Genomic DNA, 18,294 nt, shown 5'->3' with positions numbered 1-18,294 from the left:
CAACATTCCCAGCCCTTTTTTAATATTTTATTTAGAGAAAGGGTCTCACTAAGTTGCTTTGGGCCTCATTAAGTTGCTGAGGCTGGCCTCAAACTTATGATCCTTCTGCCTCAGCCTCCTAAGCTGCTGGAATTATAGACTGTGCCATTTCACCTGGCAAATGGGCATATTTTTTAGGCAAAAAAAAAAAAAGAATTGAATCTTCATTTTTTAAAAAACTGGTTGGGTCAGTAAAGGATAGGGGAATGTTACTATATTTTGACTTTGTTCTGAAAGTAGGTCAGATTGTCAATTTTTGGCACCTGCTAGAGCCATCAAAAACTGATAACAACTTCTGATACTCCCTTTGTGGTTCCCTGACCTTAACAAAATGTGCCATAGCAGGGCATACAGTAGTTGCTTAGTGTGTGTGTGTGTGTGTGTGTGTGTGTGTGTGTGTATTTTAAACCTAGGATTGAACCACTGAGCCACATTCCCAGCCCTTTTTAAAACATTTTTTTAAATTTTGAGTCAGATCTCTCTGAGTTGCTTAGGGTCTTGCTAAGTTGCTGAGGCTGGCTTTGAACTTGCTATCCTCCTACCTCATCCCCCTGAGTTGCTGGGATTGTGCCACAGCACCCCCAGCTCAGCAGATTTTTTTTTAAATGAATGACTCAATTGTAATAGTAAGGCCAATGAATTTCGTTTGTCATGATGGCATCCTTGTAATTGTTTTCGATATCTCTTTGCAGTGGTACTGAAAATGAAGTACTAGCTGGGGAAGATATATTCCAATGTAACGTTTTAATTTAACTCAGACATTAATAGTTGTAGTGTTTGTAAATGGATCTAGTTGTTCTGAGTAGCTACCTACCTTAGTGGTAACTCCCCAGTTAACCTGGTCCTCTGGGGAGTTGAATAGAATTGGAAGGAATGGTCGGTCTTTATATGCATATTGCATATCTGCTTTTATCAGACCCTCTTCACCCTGCATCAGAGACAGCAATGCACAGAGCAGACACGATTCCTACTGTATGATGGGAGACTGACATGAAAAATAAAATGCAGTGCTTCAGATGGAGGACAAGATGCTTTAGGGCTTGCTCAAGGGAACCTGAAGAGGAAGGAATGGCTCTGGCCCTGGAGAGTGGAGGGTGGAGGCCTGTGGCAAGAGGAAATAGCCCTGCGATGTACTCAGGGACAGGTCTTGGAAGCCACTGCATGGACTGTGGAATGCTTTTAAAGCAGGAGTGTGATGCAGTCAGATGTACAAGTGAGACTATGACTGCAGGGTAGAAACAGGTCTTGAGTTGTGGGGGAAGGGGAAGGGGAAAGGAAGGTTATGTTAAAAGGAAGCCACTGTATACTAAATCTTTTGAAGCTTAGCCTGAAGTGGGAAAACGGCTTGCGACATATAAAATGGGCAGAATGACATTTAGGATTCCAACAGCCTGATTAGGAGCCCTGTTTTTGAAACAAATTGAACTCGTGTGTGCTTAATCCTCAGGTCTATTTGGCTCCTTGGTGAGCTTCTTGAGGATGCTCTCATTTGCACCTGCAGTGCCTTGCATGGTGCCTGGCACACAGTGCTTGTACAGAACTGTTTGGACATGTGATGTGTTCGGAGGAGTTTTGCCTGTGGTTTTGAGTGGCAGCAACTTGGGAGGGAGACAGTGGTCTGGAGTGACATGGGAGCTCCCAGGGGGTGCTGGCAAGATGATAGCTGATTCTGGCTTGTGATATTCCTTGGTTTTTATGCCACAAAACACTCATCACTGTTGTCTTTGTGCTGGTAATTTCTGGGTTAGTTATTGAAAAATATAAAGGGAGAGATAAATATTCAAACAATTTAAAAACCTCGCTTAAATGTTAATAGCATTTGATCCCAAGAGGCTTCCATTCTAGTTAATGTATTTTGCCTGATTACTATGGACTTGTTTGAGGTTTTGATCCCTACCTTTAGTAAAACAAATCTTTGAGTGATTAGGGTCAAGACACTGAGGGAGCCTGGGTGGCCTTCTGTAACTGTGGACTGATATTGTAGGGACGTAGTGCTTCAGTGGTCATACCTTCATTTAGTTTGTGACTAATAATAACCTATTTCTGTATCATAAGGTATTTACATGAAACTTGACTGGCAATATAGAGCCCCTCTGCAACTTAATTGTGATAAGTACTGGTTATTTTTTCTACCTAACACAGTAAAATTCCATCAAATTTTGCTATTGAGATTTTGGTGGGTTGGCAGTTCCAGTGTTTAGGCTCGAAGCTTTGGGACAGACCTTATACTACATTGGTATAGGGCCTGATAACTTAACAGGTAACACCTGAATGAGTATTTAGGAGGATTCAGAGAGTATTTAAACCATAAAACTGGGCTGGGGATGTGGCTCAAGTGGTAGCGCGCTTGCCTGGCATGCGTGCGGCCCGGGTTCGATCCTCAGCACCACATACAAACAAAGATGTTGTGTCCGCTGAAAAGTAAATATTGAAATTCTCTCTCTCTCTCTTAAAAAAAAAAAAACCATAAAACTAACCATACCAAAAAAAAAAAAAAAAAACAAAAACAAACTAACCATACCCCATATTCTCTAGTTGTGTAGTTTACCATATATGAACAGTGGACCCCCATTTCATGACGGTAACCAGCCTTGAATTTTGGATCCTTCTGTATTTCTGTTTGGAAGTTATTTGGTGTCTATTTGGTCCTCTGTGGTGTTCAATGGAATTGGAAGGAATGGCCTACAGCCGTGAATTTCATGCCACCTAAGTGTGTGCGTGCGGGTACATGATAATTCTTATGCTTTTCCTAAAGAAATGACACCTACTTATTGGCTCTTTCAGTTATTTAGAAAGAGGTGTTTTCTTTTTAACCAGTCTTAGGAGAATTTTAATAAGTGTGCATCCAGGATCCTACCCTTCAACAGGTGACAGTATTTTATTTTTAATTTTTTTTTTTTTTGCTACCGGAGATTGGATCCAAGTGCACTTAACCACTGAGCCATATCCCCAGCCATTTTTTATTTTTTATTTTGAGACAGGGTCCCACTAGGTTGCCCACAGCCTGGCTAAGCTGCTGAGGCTGGCTTTGAATTTGCGATCCTCCTGCCTCAGCCTCCCAAGCCACCGGGATTACAGGCATGTGCCACCATGCCTGGCGACAGTGTTTTATTGTACCCTGTTACAGACACAGCGATTTATTATAGCCTGTTAAAATCACAGTGTATAACTTTAACATGAAGAAATTGAAGCTAATAAAATAATCTTGGAGGTATGAATTCTGGAGAGATACCCACTTGATGGACTATGTTATCTTAAAATTTTAGTCTTGTTCTAATTAAATGTACAGTTTTATAGGTAGTCTCAAATGTTGAAAATTTGTGTATTACCTGATCCAGTTAAAAATTTAAAATCCAGTTAAATATTGAAAATTTATTTTTCAAGGAGATTATATCTATTTGTATATTTGGTAGTGGTTATATAGAAGAGGTTATTAAGGTACATTGCTACAAAATTTATATTGTAAAGTGGGTGGAACATTGATTTTTCTAATATATTTAATATTGGATGAAACTACACACATGAATATGTATACACACATACACACACACACACAAATATTGCTGGCTTAAAATCTGATAGTCTTTCCCTTTCTGAAGAAAGTGTTTCTAGGTGTGTCTTTAATCATTAGTTTTCTGGGTTTTTTTTTTTTTTTTTTTTGGCGGGTGGAAGGGGAGTAGTGGTGCTGGTATTGAACCCAGGGGAACTTTACAATTGAGCTAACTGCCTTAGAGTCCTTCAGAGTCCACATTCGGTGTCCCACCTTGTCTAGCCCCATCTCTTACTGGTGTGCTTTTCAATTGTCACTGCTTGAAGTTCCAGGGACTCATGGCATTCCCTTTTCCTCCTTTGTTTTACTTGACTTGCTCAATCTCTCTTTGTGTTTTGAAATGCTGAAGAATTAAGACAGGGCTGCTGGCAGGAGTTGTATGTAACTCAGTGATACAGCCCTTGCCTAGTATGCGTGAGGCTCTGGGTTTGATCCCCAGCACTGGGAACGAGGGGGGGAAAAAAACAACTAAGAGGCCAAAAAAACCACCTAATCATCCACCTGTCAGCTAGTCGCTCATCACACTTTGCTTGGTTCATATCTCCTCTGAAAAGGTTGCTATCTGGCAAAGTTGGACCATATTTGATCTTTGGATAATGGCTCTTTAATAACTGTCCAGAAAGATCAGATTGATTTTTGTCAGGATAAAAAATAATAATAATCTTCAGGGTTGTTCATTTATTCATTCATGCATCAAATTTTTATGGACATCCAAAACTTGCCAGGGTGGATTCTAAGCACAGAGGACATGGCATTGAACAAAATACTTCATTCTTTCCTCATTGAGCTGTTCTAGTTGATCAAGGCAGAAAGTGAAGTAACAAATAAACCAATATAGTCAATGTAAGATCTGGAGTTCCAGAAAACAGTGTAAAGTGCACCTTAGTTGCTCACCTCAGATGTGTGTTCCCCTTGAACTTGAGTGGATGGGACTAAGAACAGGACTGGCCTGACCATTGCAGTGTAGGACAGCACAAAACTTTGTCAGTTATTCTCTGTGCCCTCTGTGCTAGTGATTGTTTAGCCCTGGAATGTGAATATCACACAGGTATTGTATTCACATTAAAGCCTGTACCTGGACATTCACTGGAGCATTATTCATTATAGCCAAAAAGTAGAAGGGCTCAGAGTGTAGCTTAGTGGTAGCATTTTTACCCCACATCATGAGGCCCTTCATTTGATCCCAAGTACCATTAAGGAAAAAACAGTAAAAACAACCCAATGTGCATTAACTAATGTTATCTATAAACATAAAGTGTGGCATAGCCATGTTTTTGGACTATTATTCAGCAATAAAAAGGAATGAGCTACTAATACTAGCCCAACATGGGCTGGTATGTATGAACTTTGAAGATATTATGCTAAGTGAAGGAATCCAGAAACAAGATTATGTATTATATGATTCTATTTATAAGAAATGCTCACAATAGACAAATAAAGGTAGAAAGTAAATTAGTAGTTTTAGAGGGAGGTGCATGCTGGAGGAAGGGCAAAGGGGAGTGACTGCTAATGAGTAGGGAGTTTTTTTCCCCCAGTGCGTGAAAATGTTCTGAAATTAGGGAACAAAGATGTTACACAGCATTGAGAATATATTAAAAGTCACTAAGCTGTACATTTTAAAATGGAAACGTTATGGTTTGTGAAAAAAGCTGTCAAAAATACAAATATTGCATCCTATCTGAAGGTGAATATCTTATCATAATTCAAGGAAATAACACCTATAAAGTACCTAAAGCGTAGTGTCTGGGACATAGTGTGTGCTAAGTTAATGGTGGTTATTGTTGCTTTTAGTCCAGATAATACTGTCTCAATTTCAGTAAGCTGGAACTTTTGTCCACAGCTACATCTTGAGAATATTACCTGTTACACAGAATGTAATCAACAATACTTTTGAACGAAGGTGACTCCTTAACATTCCAGTTCAGCTACTTTCTCCTTTACAGCAGTCTTGGGGTCCCGCTTCTCGCAGCGTGTTACTGAATGTGCATAACTGAATGGCCTTGCTCTAAGCTGCTTGTCCAGTGGTAGCAATTGAGTGATTAGAATCCTTTACTGAATATATTTCAGAGCTTAACTTGGGAGTAGTAAAGGCTCTACCAAAATTAAATCACCTTGACCCTACTTTTACCAAAAAGGGTCAAGGTGATAAAAGGTAATATATATGATATAATTCTGCTTTGTGTTGTTGTAAGAACTTAATTAGCCTGTGAGAATGTGATTCTTAAATGTTCATGATCAGTTCCCTGGAGGACTTAATTTTTGTTAAAAAAAAAAAAATTCAGTTCTGAGAAATACGTAGATTTCAACTGATAATTTGCCCTGCCAAAGTCAAGCCACAGTTTCTACATATACGGAATTGTTATTTTAAATTAAGATAGAAGGGGACTGGAGATGTGGCTCAAGCGGTAGTGTGCTCGCCTGGCATGCGTGCGGCCAGGGTTCGATCCTCAGCACCACATACAAAGATGTTGTGTCCGCCATAAACTAAAAAAAAAAAAAAAAAATTAAAATTCATTCTCTCTCTCTCTCTCTCTTTAAAAAAACAAACAAACTGGTATTTAGCCTATAACACCACAATCACAAAAGGCTCTTTAAAAAAAAAAGATAGAAGCAGTTTCTCCTCTGAAAGTGGTTTTTTAAAGGTTCACATCCATTTATGAGCTTGGCATCCCACTAATGCTGAGTTGCTTTTACAACTGCGTCATCAACGTGCCATCTGCTTATTGAGGCTCATGGAAGGAAATAAACCTGTTTGTGTTACACATCGTGCAGCATCTTTTTGAGGGCCAGTGGAAATTTTTCCCTTTGGTCTTTCTAAGAATGGTTATGCTTCTCAGCATCTTTCAGTCTTCGTATACCATGTGGTTGATCATCTGTCTTTGTTACCATAAACTGTTGGGAGGCCTGAGGTCCAGTGTGTGTCTCACCTCTGAGAAGTCTTGGACATCTTTTAAACCTTCTTGTACCACCCTCTCTCTTCACTCCAACTTTGTTTTCTACTCTTTTTTTTTATCTTGGCCAATTCATATTTTTTCTTCTTCTCCTTTTTCTGGCTGTGCCTATTTCTAAGAGTTGCTTTTTCTAATTTGTTAGAAGACAAATGGGTTAAATTAAGCAACAATACTGCCATTATTGAAGCCAAGATTTAAAAAAAAAAAAAACTATAGCAATTACCTTCAACTTTCCCTCCATATCAGGGTGGGTGAGAGAGAAGGTGAAATTGTCAGAATTCAAAAGCTCTTTCTTCCTCTAGAAGCCTTCTTAGTGTCTCTTTAACTATCTTTTAACAGAAGTTGGCGAAATGGCAAGGCAGTACCTGGAGAAAGGTCTTTTGGTTCCAGATCACGTGATCACACGCCTAATGGTGTCAGAGCTGGAGCTCAGGAGCGGCCAACACTGGCTACTGGATGGTGAGTGGGCTGTGGGGTGAGCTGGATTTCCTGGTTGTGGTTTCCTGACATTGGAAAGTGCTATTCTTCCCTCTAAACTCTCTTGTCATGTATTCAGTGTTAGGATTTGGCAGCATAGAAACTCACCGTGGTGAATCCTCTTAATTCTCCGTTTCCAGACCACCGTCATGAGAGCCCTGACTTGAAGTAACCTTTCATGGGATTGTTGGTATTGTTCCAGTTTCCATGGTGCCCTGTTTCCATGACTCAGTCACCTTAAGTATACCTCATCTTAAATTCGAGGTTCTTTCATTTACCAGGGACTACACAAATCACAACCATGAGTCACTAGTTTTCACCTGGTGGATTAACAGAACATCTGCAAACCTTTTACTGTTGAGCTGTCACATGGACAGCCTTTGGGGAGCAGTTTAGCGATGTGTATACTTTTCCATCTGGCACTTCTATTCTGTATTTCTTCCTAAAGAGGAATCTTCAAGCTTGTTTATTTCAGCATGATTGGTAAATAGTAACAAACTGTCCCTGCTCTTAAGGGGCTTATATCCCAGGAGGGGAGTCAGTTGTATAAAGAAGTACAAAGAATTAGTTCCTAAGCAAATCATATGGATGAGTTACTAGATGTCCTCAGGTAGCTGAATGAGTTGGGAAAGCAGATTTAATTTTTTTTTTTTTTTTTTTGCAGAGAGTCAATGTGTACAATTTAAGAGGGGCATGACTATGCTTAGTATTCTCCTAAACCTACCAGCAGAATAAGTCAGGAGGCTAACCTTTGATTCTGTACAAAAAGGGTGAGACTGGGAATTTCTCATCATAGTGATTACTGAAGAGTTATTAAATAGGGGGTACAACATTATCAGATCAGATCTCTCTCCTGTCATGCAGTGCAGGAGAGATGGAGTGCTGGGGCAGGAGGGAGAGTGGCAACTAGAAGCCAGAGAAGACATCCTTATAATCACTGGACTAATGGATATTCTAGGCCTGAGTTTAAGCAATGGCAGTAGGATGGAAAGGAAGCACCACATGGGTGAATAGACTGAGGAGGGAGGATGGACAGGAGTCATGGGTGGTATAGTGTGCTATGACTCTGGGACGTTTTCCATTGTCATCCAAGGCTTTTTGAGGCTTTTGGCTATCATCATAAAAGTCATTTATGTAGATTCTGTGCCTTTAACTCACTAAGGCAAGCTCCCCAATACTTTCTGGGTGAGCATTTGGCACAGCTGATGAATTCTATCTTTGCCATCACCTCACGGTCATTTCCATAGTTTCAATTCTTTGTTCGGCTTTTCATCTTGCAACTGAACTTGTGTGGTTTTAGTGAATTTAAAGATCTAAGTTAAGAGAGGATCACCTATGATCACCTTTCCTTTGGAGATGATCATAGCGCATGGGCCCTCGTATCAGTCTGCGCAATTTGAATCCCAGCTCTGCCTCTTCCTGGTTGTGTTTGACCTTGGGCAGGTCACCTCACCTCTGTACATCAGATTCCTCATGGAAAATGGATGAGGAAAGACTTTTCATAAGGATCAAGTGAGTGAATATATGTTAAGTGCTTAGAAGAGTACTTGCCATGCAGTTCGTGCCTTGAAATTTTCTTCATTTTTATCATTTGTGCTGGCTGGTGTGCAGGTCCAGAATTTTGGTGGGGGATTTGGGGGGGGTGTGACTACTTGAAGTATTAATCTCAAAAACAGTTCTAAAAATATTTAGCTGTTCAGAGTCAAAGTCAAGTTACAGCCATGGAATGTTCTGCATCTCCTTTCAGTGCTTGCTTTTGCCATCATCGTGCCTCTCGGGGTGAATAACTGAAGTTCTTCTACGTCGCAGTCCTGTTTTTAGTAGAGTGCGTCAGTCTCCCAACTGATTTAGTTTGCATCTTTCTCCTTGAAAACCCATCTGGTCACTTTCAGTTGTGATTTTTCTTTAAAGCTCTGGAAGCCATCCATTTGGCCAAGGGAGGAGTGTGAAGAATGGCTGGTTCCTGTGTTCAGCTTGAAACTCCTTCTGTTACAGGGCATGTGCTCGTGCGCCGCGGAGGACGTGCCTGTTGAGTGTTCTAAAGGTGATTGAATGTGGAAAGGTCAAGGAAGGAATTCTGGGTGGTGGGTGACTCATCATCTGGTCCATATGGCTGGAGAGGCATTGTGCTAACGGTGGGTGGGAGGAGGAGAGTGGAAGCAGGCCAAGGGAACACCGCGCCTGGGAGGTGGGGGGTGCTGCGGGTTTGGACAGCTCTGGCCTTGCTAAAAAGCTCAGCACTGCCATGTCTTCACAGTAGTTGGAGAAGAAATACTCTATTGTTTTGTGTATGGGGGAGAGGTGAAGGAGCAGGAGAAGGAGGAGGAGGATTTTTCCCCTTGAGGATTGTAATATACAAATGACCCTTGCAATTTTGTTATAAGATCCTTTTTTCCTCTTCTATGAATAAGGTGTTTACTTCTGACCAGGTGCTCCCAAGGCAAAATGATAACTAGGGAACCATCAGGTATTTAAAACTAAATACTGGGCGGGAGTTATAGCTCAGTGGTAGAACCCTTACCCAGCATGCGTGAGGCCCTGAGTTCATCCCTCAGCACCACACAAAAGTAACATGAAGTAAAACACGTGTGAATGTGGAAAGGTTTTCACTTATTTTAAAAAGTGCCATCAGTGAGCTCAGTGGCTCATGTCTGTAATACTAGCAAGTTAGGAGGCAGAGGCAGGAGGATTTTAAGCTCAAGGCTAGCCTCAGCAATGTAATAAGGCCCCAGGCAATTTGGTAAGACTCTTTCAAAAATAAATAATAGAAAAGGCTGGAGGTGTAGCACAGTAGTAAAACACCTGGGTTCAATTGCTGTGGGGAAAAAAAAAGTGGGGACATTGAGGTCAGGTCAGTGGGGAAATATATTTTAAAGGTCTTCATTTCTTAACTTGACTGTCAATCAGTGCATTTAAAGAGGAACTTTCAGGTTCTCCCATTTAGCCCTAATTTTTTAGGTGAAGGTATCAAAATATTTTAAACTTGGTATATTAGTACATTTTCATTGCTGTGACAAAATACCTAAGCTGTGTAACTTATAAAAAGAAAAGGTTTAGTTAGGTTGAAGTTTTGAAGGTCCAAGAGCATGGTACTGGCCACCATGGTTACATCATCATATCATGGCAGGAGCACATGTGAGAGGGAGATCCCATTGTGAGACTGGAAGCCAGAGAGTGGGGTCAGTCTTATTTTTTTATCCTTCACAAGTCACTCTCATGGGAATCAACTGGAGTCTGAAGAGAACACATTAATCTCTTCTAAGGGCAGCATTCCCAACCACCTCATTAATCTCTTCTAAGGGCAGCATTCCCAACCACTTTCCACTAGGTTTCACCTTTAGAAGGTGCCATCCCCTCCCACATTGCCACATTGGGGAAGCAAGCTTAAATCCGTGAACCTCTGGGGGACACGAATAACCATATCCGGATCATAGCATTTGGTTTCATGGAGAGCAGCTTTAAAATTGGGAAATTAAAGTGGAATATAAGTCTTTAATTGGAGATAAAGATAACTTCAGAATGATAGTCATCATTTGGTCTGTAGTTGTATTTGGACTATGTTCTATTTTTTTTCTTCTTTTGTCTGACCAGTATTGAACACTAACTGATGCTTTCTGAAGGAAATTAAAATTTCTTTTTATTTTAATGCAGAAGCTAACACTGCTTAAATATGTGCGGTGATGTGGGTTTGTTTTTTTTTTTTTTCCCTTACCATCTGAGAGTTAAAGATCTTATCAGATATTCCAGGGTATGTGCTCACTTAGAGCTCTTTGTCTCCTGGAAGGAGGTCTCTGTCCAGAATGTAAACTACAGATGAGGAGCTAGGAGTTTTGCCCTGATCTTGCAAATGTGTTTTACCATACTAGACTGATGCATAACTGCTCTGACCTTATTTCCTCCTATTTTTCTTTGTGAAGCCGACCTCTGGAGAGTGTCATATCCCACTGGGCAGCATATGTCTACTGGAAAAAAAAAAAAGCAAAAAACCCAACAATATATTCTGAATTGCATCTCTTAGGAATGCCAAGGGCAATATTTTTCTGTTGTCCTTGTGGATGCAGGTTATGTTTCAAGAATAAAATGTATAATAGAAGTGTTTGGAAGGTCACTGAAAGGTTCTCTTGGAGTGAAAAGTGAGCCAGGTGTGGTAGTGCATGCCTGTAATCCCAGTGGAAACTGTGTCAGGAGGATTGCAAGTTCAAGGCCACCCTCAGCAATTTAGTGAGGTCCTAAGCAACTGAGCGAGACCCTGTCTCAAAAAGAGCTGGGGATGTGGCTCAGTGATTGAATGCCCTTGGGTTCAATCCCTTGCATAAAACAAACAGCAACAACAATCAAAAAAAGAAATAGAACTGTGCATGGTGGCACGTTTATAATCTCAGTCTATTCAGGAGGCTGAAACAGGAGGATGGCAAGTTTGAGGTCAGCTTTAGCACCTTTGGGAGACCCTGTTGCAAAGTTAAAAATGAGAAAAGAAAATGAGAGGGACTTTGTAGCTCAGTGGTATGCTTAGCATGCTCAAGGCCCTAACTTCTATCCCCAGCACTACAAATATATACATACATACATACATAAATAGAAAATAATCATCCTGCTGTATGTGTGTATGAGGGTCCTAGATATTTTTTTTTCTCTCTCTTCAGTACTAAGAATTGCTACCACTGAACTGCATTTCTAGTCCTTTTATGTTTTTTATTTTGAGACAGGGTCTTATTTGTTCTTTGGGTACTGGGTGTCTAACCACTTAGCCACATCTCCATCCTTTTTTCATTTTTTATTTTGAGACAGGATCTTGCTAAGTTGTTGACGATGGCTTTGAACTTGTGATCCTCCTGCCTCAGTCTCCCAAGTTGCTGGGAGGACAGGTGGGTGACACCATGCCCAGTTGTCCCAGATATATTTCTAAAGTGAATAAAGCATGGGTCTGACTGGCTTTGCACTGACTGACAGTGAAGGAAAAAGGAGAGATCTGTTGGAAAGGAGTAGAAGCTGACTAAGTTCCTCCAGACACACAGGAAGGGTGGAAGATGTGTATTCAGCCAACCATGGTTAGGTGAAGTGACATCTGTGTTCTGGGAGGTAAATGGAATGATTTTACAAGCAAGGAGTGACATTTTTGGTCAAAATGACCACATGAAAAAAGATGGGTGTGTTTCGATTAGTCTTAGTGCCACATTTCCAAGAACCTCACCCATGCCCCCAAGACAATGTAAATATATATCTGATGATTTTTTCTGCATCCAAAATTGAGCAGAGTGCTTACCTAGTATGTACAAGGATATTTATTCACCGTTAAAAAGGTTTATATCTAGCTACTGATTCCATTGAAGCTATTATAATTCCCTTATTCATGATTGCAAGTGCTCATGTGAATTTCCATTTTGTGTGTGGTACTGAGAATGAAATCCAGGGGTTCTCTAGTACTGAGCTATATCTCCAGTCCTTTTTATTTTGTATTTTGAGACAGGGACTTGCTACGTTTCCGAGGCTGTCCTTGAATTTGTAATCCTCCTGCTTTAGCCTCCCAAATCACTGGGATTACATGCATATACCACTATTCCCAGCATGTGTGAATTTTTCTTGGTGCTAAGTACTCATAATTCTTTGCACAACAAAATATTGTTTAGGCACCAACTCAGTGCAATGAAGTGTCTGGACACCACAGTGGAACAATAAAGATAGTGAACAGGGCATGGTTCCCTGGAGTTCAGTATCTAGTGGTGATTCAGCCTTTGTCCTGCCTTAGGCAGTAAGGGATATCTTTAATTTTTTAAAAATTTAAATCCAAACCATAGAAACTCATATTTTATCCTGTGACTTTTTCTGTGGCCAGCACCCTTGATGGCAGGATGAGCTCAGAGTAACTGACTGAAAAACATGGTAAAGTCTTGGATCTCTTCTTTCTCATTTGGTATGGTTTTTCTCCTGAGATTCTGCCCTCCATGTCCACTTCTAGAGGCTTTCCTCTGATTGAGCTGTCTATATACGCTCTTACTATAGTATTGGACAATGGTGACTTGGTTTATTTTGTGTGTTTTCAGAGAATTAACCAGATTTTAATCTTAAAAGGCATTAAGAGACCAGTCTCAGTGGTACATGCCTGTCATCTGAGCAATGTAGTGAGGTTCTAAGCAATTTAGGGAGACCCTGTCTCAAAATAAAAAATATAAAGAGTAGGGGATATAGCTCAGTGGTAAAGCATCCTGGCAATTCCCAATAAACCACACCCCCACCACCACCAACAACAACAACAAAAAGCAAAACAAAGCAAGAAAAAGGCATTAAGGACCATATGGAAAACATATTCATGCAGATATTTGAACACACCCTAGAAGAACTTGTTTCAGGGATCAAAAAACAAATAGAGTGCATTTTTGTGCATCCCGATGAGCTAGGCATTGGTTAGTCCCAGGAAGGAATAGCACATTTCCTGTCCTCACAGTGCAGGAGGCCTGTGCTGTGTAAAATCTGGGGACGTGAGTGAAAGTATTAAAAGGTGACATGGAGGGGGCTGGGGTTGTGGCTCAGTGGTAGAGCGCTTGCCTAGCATGTGAGAGGCCCTGGGTTTGATCCTCAGCACCACATTAAAAAAAAAAGAAAGAAAGAAAGGCATTATGTCCAAATAAATATTTTTTTTTTAAAAAAAGGGTGACATGGGAGTATGCAGCGAACTCTTCTTTTATTTTATTTATTTATTTATTTTTTTTACAGGTATTATTTTATTTTTTTTTATTATTATTTTTTAATTTTTTATTGTTGGCTGTTCAAAACATTACATAGTTCTTGATATATCATATTTCACACTTTGATTCAAGTGGGTTATGAGCTCCCATTTTTACCCCATATACAGATTGCAGAATTACATCAGTTACACATCCATTGATTTACATATTGCCATACTAGTGTCTGTTGTGTTCTGCTGCCTTTCCTATCCTCTACTATCCCCCCTCCCCTCCCCTCCCCTCCCCTCCCCTCTTCTCTCTCTGCCCCCTCTACTGGCATTCATTTGTCCCCCTTGTATTATTTTTCCCTTTCCCCTCACTTCCTCTTGTATGTACTTTTGTATAACCCTGAGGGTCTCCTTCCATTTCCATGCAATTTCCCTTCTCTCTCCCTTTCCCTCCCACCTCTCATCCCTGTTTAATGTTAATCTTCTTCTCATGCTCTTCGACCCTACTCTGTTCTTAGTTACTCTCCTTATATCAAAGAAGACATTTGGCATTTGTTTTTTAGGGATTGGCTAGCTTCACTTAGCATAATCTGCTCTAATGCCATCCATTTCCCTGTAAATTCTATGATTTTGTCATTTTTTAATGCAGGCGAACTCTTCTTTTAAACACAGCTATTAATTAAGAAGGCTTCCTGGAGAAAGTGACACTAAGCCATGTTTCGAAGATGGAAATAAAGCACATTTTAGACAGGCAATGTGCACAACAAACTACAGAGGCTTAAAACAGCGTTGCTTATTCTGGAAACCCCAGGTTAACCACTGGCTAATACTGGAGCCAAAAATATGAGCGCATGAGGCTGGAAAAGTTGGTGAGGGCAAAGTTAAACACTTCTTGAAATTCAAAAACAGGCAGTTGAATAGTGCCAAAGTTAATATTAAAAACTAAGTTGGAAGGAAGTTAAAAATTTTTAAACTTATGTGTTTGACAGCATAAATAACTTATTTTTTAACTTTCTTTCCAATTAACATTTTAAAAATTAACTTTTTTTTCAGAAAAAAAAATTAAGTTTAGATATACTTTAGACATTAGGTCATGGTTCCTCTGTACTGGCCATGTCTTGTCCAACACTTTCAGAAGTTCGCAACCCCTGTTACTTAATTAGGAGCCTACAAAGTAAGGCACAGGATGACAATTGTCTTCCACATCTAAGTTTAGACGTTAGGAGAGCCTGCTCCCCTAATTTATGGAACAAGTATCTTGGGAATTTGATTAATTAATGGGCTGCAAAGCTGCATCGGAGGCAAACCTTGCTAGTTTAATCATTTTGCACAAGTACAATGCTGAGAAAACATGAATGTGGTAGAAGAATCATGGATTAGTGGAACACCCAAATGGTCAGTTGTAATGGACTAACTGTGTTGTCCTGAGCAAGCCAAGTTACCTTTCTTGGGTTCGTTCCCCATATCCATAAAATAGGTCTATTTTTGATGTAAGTTTGCAAGGATTGGCCAACAAGTATGAAACTTAGAGTTCTGGAACATAGATCATCAAAGGGAAGATCTGTGTTACTATTTATTGTAATTGGCTTAAGCTTGATACTGATAGATATTAGAAGGTAAAATTCCAATTATAAACAGAAATGTAAAACATTATTTTTTAAAATAGTTTTTTAGTTGTCGATGGATCTTTATTTGTTTTCATGAGGTGCTGAGAATCAAACCCAGCGCCTCATGTGTGCTAGGCAAGCGCTCTACCACTAATGCACAACCCCAGCCCTTGAAAACATTTTTCTAATATGAAAGTTATTATATTCACCCATCACTAAGTACTCTGGACCAATGCATTACAAATAGAACCACTCATCTTCCATTAAGTCTTCTCTATAAAAATAAATTATACAAAACAATATAAAACAGTTGATATGGAGACATTGGAGAGATGAACAGCTTGATTCAGGCTGAAAGGAAAATTAGATGGGGGAACATGCAGGTAGTTTAACTTCATTTTCCCTGTTGCTTTTATAAAAATAATGTGTGATCACAATGAAATCCTTAATCCACATGGAAAAATGCAAAGAATGAAAATTTATTACTTGAAACCCTACCAGCCAGAAATAACCTGGGTTAGTAATGGAAAACCGTCCATCGAAAGTTGGTATCAGACTATACACACTCAAAGGCATTTAATTTGACTCAAACTTAACAACAATGACAAAACCAAGTGAACCTGAAGAAATTATTACTAAACTTCAGATGAATCTTTATCACCACAGAAGTTCTTCTGGGAGTACTTTAAGATTAGGAATGCCATGAGAGAATGACATTTGTTTAATAATTTCAAATCTAGGCAGGAGGTATCATCTATAATAAATAGCAGGGGCTTATTACACTTTCTATCACCTCCTCTTCCTGTGTCTCCTTCAGAATTTTTCATCAGCTTTTGCTGTTAAAATTTATTGTGATTATTTTATTTTCTGATAAATTCCCCAGTTTTGTCGTCTGTTTTAAAAATTTAAATGAATTCTGTGCATTAGTTCTCTTACCCATCTTGTTCATTTTATTTTGATTATTTTCTTGGTCACCTCTCTGAATGCACTATTGAATCATACACTTTAAATGAGTTGATTTGTACAGTATGGGCTTTATATCTGACTGAAGGTGTACTAGTGTTTAACGTGATTTTTCCATTCATTATTTGGTTAGTTGAATTTTGTTGGATACTTTCCCTGTTTCCCTTCCTCTTTCCCTCCACACACCATGAGGTGCTGTATTTCATGAGTTTTCTAGTTTGGGAATGTCTGTTCAACAGCCCAGCTAGCTGACTGGGATATTCTTGTGTGGTCCTGAGTCTGTAGGAACTTTATGGCCACTCACCGGTGCTTGCTTTTCTGACCTGGGTTCTTGGTGTGAGGCCCAAAGCCAGTCTGACTCCTCTATGTTGAAGGTGAACCCTACCCCTCAACCCCGCCCCCTCCCCAATATAGACTTTCTGAAGAATTATTTCTTTGTTCTTTTTTTGGGGGGGGAGGTGAGTGGGCAGGGCATACTGGGGATTGAACCGAGGGATGCTTAACTGCTGAGCCACATTACCAACTCTTTTTATATTTTATTTTGAGATGGGATTCACTAAGCTGCTTAGGGTCTCACTAAGTTGCTCATTCTGGTTTTGAATTCATGATTCTCTTGCTTCAGCTTCCCAGACTGCTGGGATTACAGGTGTTGCGCCACCACACCCAGTTTCTTCATTCTTGATATAAATAGACTATCACAATGTTGGTTGTTTTCATTTACTTTTCTCCAATATATGGTGTGTTCTTTGCTTTCAGGGAAGTTTTCCATTTGCTCAATTTTTCTGTTCTATTTCCCAGTTATGTTGATTATTATTAGTTTCAATACTAAACTGCATATTCTTTGTCTTTTATATACTTCAAGTTTTTCATTCTCCTTTGTCTTGAGGCATGCTTAGATCTTTTATCTTGCAAGAATTTATTTATTTATTTTTTTTGTACTGAGGATTGAACCCAGGGCCACTTAACCACTGAGCCACATCACCAGCCCTTTAAAAAATATATATATTTTACTTAGAGACAGGGTCTCACCGAGTTGCTTAGGGCCTTGCTAAGTTCCTGCAGCTGGCTTTGAACTTATGATCCTCCTGCCTTGACCTCCTGAGCCTCTGAGATCTTTTATCTTGAGATCAGGAAAGAAGAAAGCTTATATTCTGTAACTACTTCATAAGGTCTCTGCCTACGTGTGCCATACACTGCTGTGGGCCTCCCTCTCCCATCTGCTCTGCTTTCAGATTTCCATGTGGACTGCTGAATTCAGACCACCAGCCAGATCCTCCTCAGAGCATCTTTTCTTGTACTCTTCCATCTTCCCATGCAACTCTATGCTGGTGTCTCAGTCATGTGACATCACATTAATCAACACCTCTCCCCATTCTCTCACCCCTCAAGTGGACCCAGGAAGGCAGAGACTGTCTTGTTCATGGCTGTATTGCCAGTTCCTGCAACAGTGCTTGGCACATGGGAAAGCCTATGGTCCACTTATAGAAAGATCTCACCTGCAGCCAATAACAGAGTCCAGGAAGGGAATACTCAGCCTGTTATTTTCACTGGGGCAGAAATATGGGCCTGTATCAATCATCTGCAAATTCCTTCTGTCTTAATTGAGATAGAATGGGACCATTCCCTGCCTCCTAGTTTTTTTGTTTTTTGTTTTTAGTGGAGACTTATGTTCAAAGGACAAGCAAGCAGAATTCTTAAGCCAGAGCCTTTATTCAAGGTGTTTGCAGAGAATAGCTCCTTCTTCAGTTAATTGTGCATCTTCCCTTATGGGGAAAAGGGTGCAGTGACATTAGTATAACTGGCTTAAGAATACGGACTGTAAGGTGGTCATTTCATCTCTAATCCTCATAGCAATGCCAGGGGATCCCGAGTTCCTACAAAAAAAGATTTCATCCTTTATTTCTTAAAGCCACTTTGAAGAGGCAAACTTGTGGTTTGAAAAATCAAAGTTTCTTGGATATCTGCCTTCTGTTTTTTATCAGCTAATCACTAAGTGATTGTGGCATATTTAGCCTTTTTTTTTTTTTTTTTTTTTTT

The 18,294-nt window shown here is 39.9% G+C and overlaps 1 protein-coding gene across 4 annotated transcripts in view; it reads left to right on the top strand.

The window, feature by feature from the left end:
- Ak4 (adenylate kinase 4) overlaps nucleotides 1–18,294 on the top strand; it is a 68,136-nt gene that overhangs the window by 28,429 nt on the left and 21,413 nt on the right. For 3 of the 4 annotated variants that reach the window (XM_048815231.1, XM_015484904.2, XM_048815232.1), the window contains exon 3: nucleotides 6,880–6,999. The exons of the other annotated variant lie outside the window; for it this stretch is intronic. In XM_048815231.1, coding sequence (XP_048671188.1) covers nucleotides 6,880–6,999 — 120 coding nt within the window. The remainder of the gene's footprint in view (nucleotides 1–6,879; nucleotides 7,000–18,294) is intronic. 4 annotated transcript variants of the gene reach the window in all.

Source organism: Marmota marmota, unplaced genomic scaffold (assembly GCF_001458135.2).
Source record: "Marmota marmota marmota unplaced genomic scaffold, marMar, whole genome shotgun sequence".
NCBI classification, from domain to species: Eukaryota; Metazoa; Chordata; class Mammalia; order Rodentia; family Sciuridae; genus Marmota; species Marmota marmota.
Note: the sequence above shows the minus strand (reverse complement) of the source record. Positions and strands in the feature narration are given on the sequence as shown.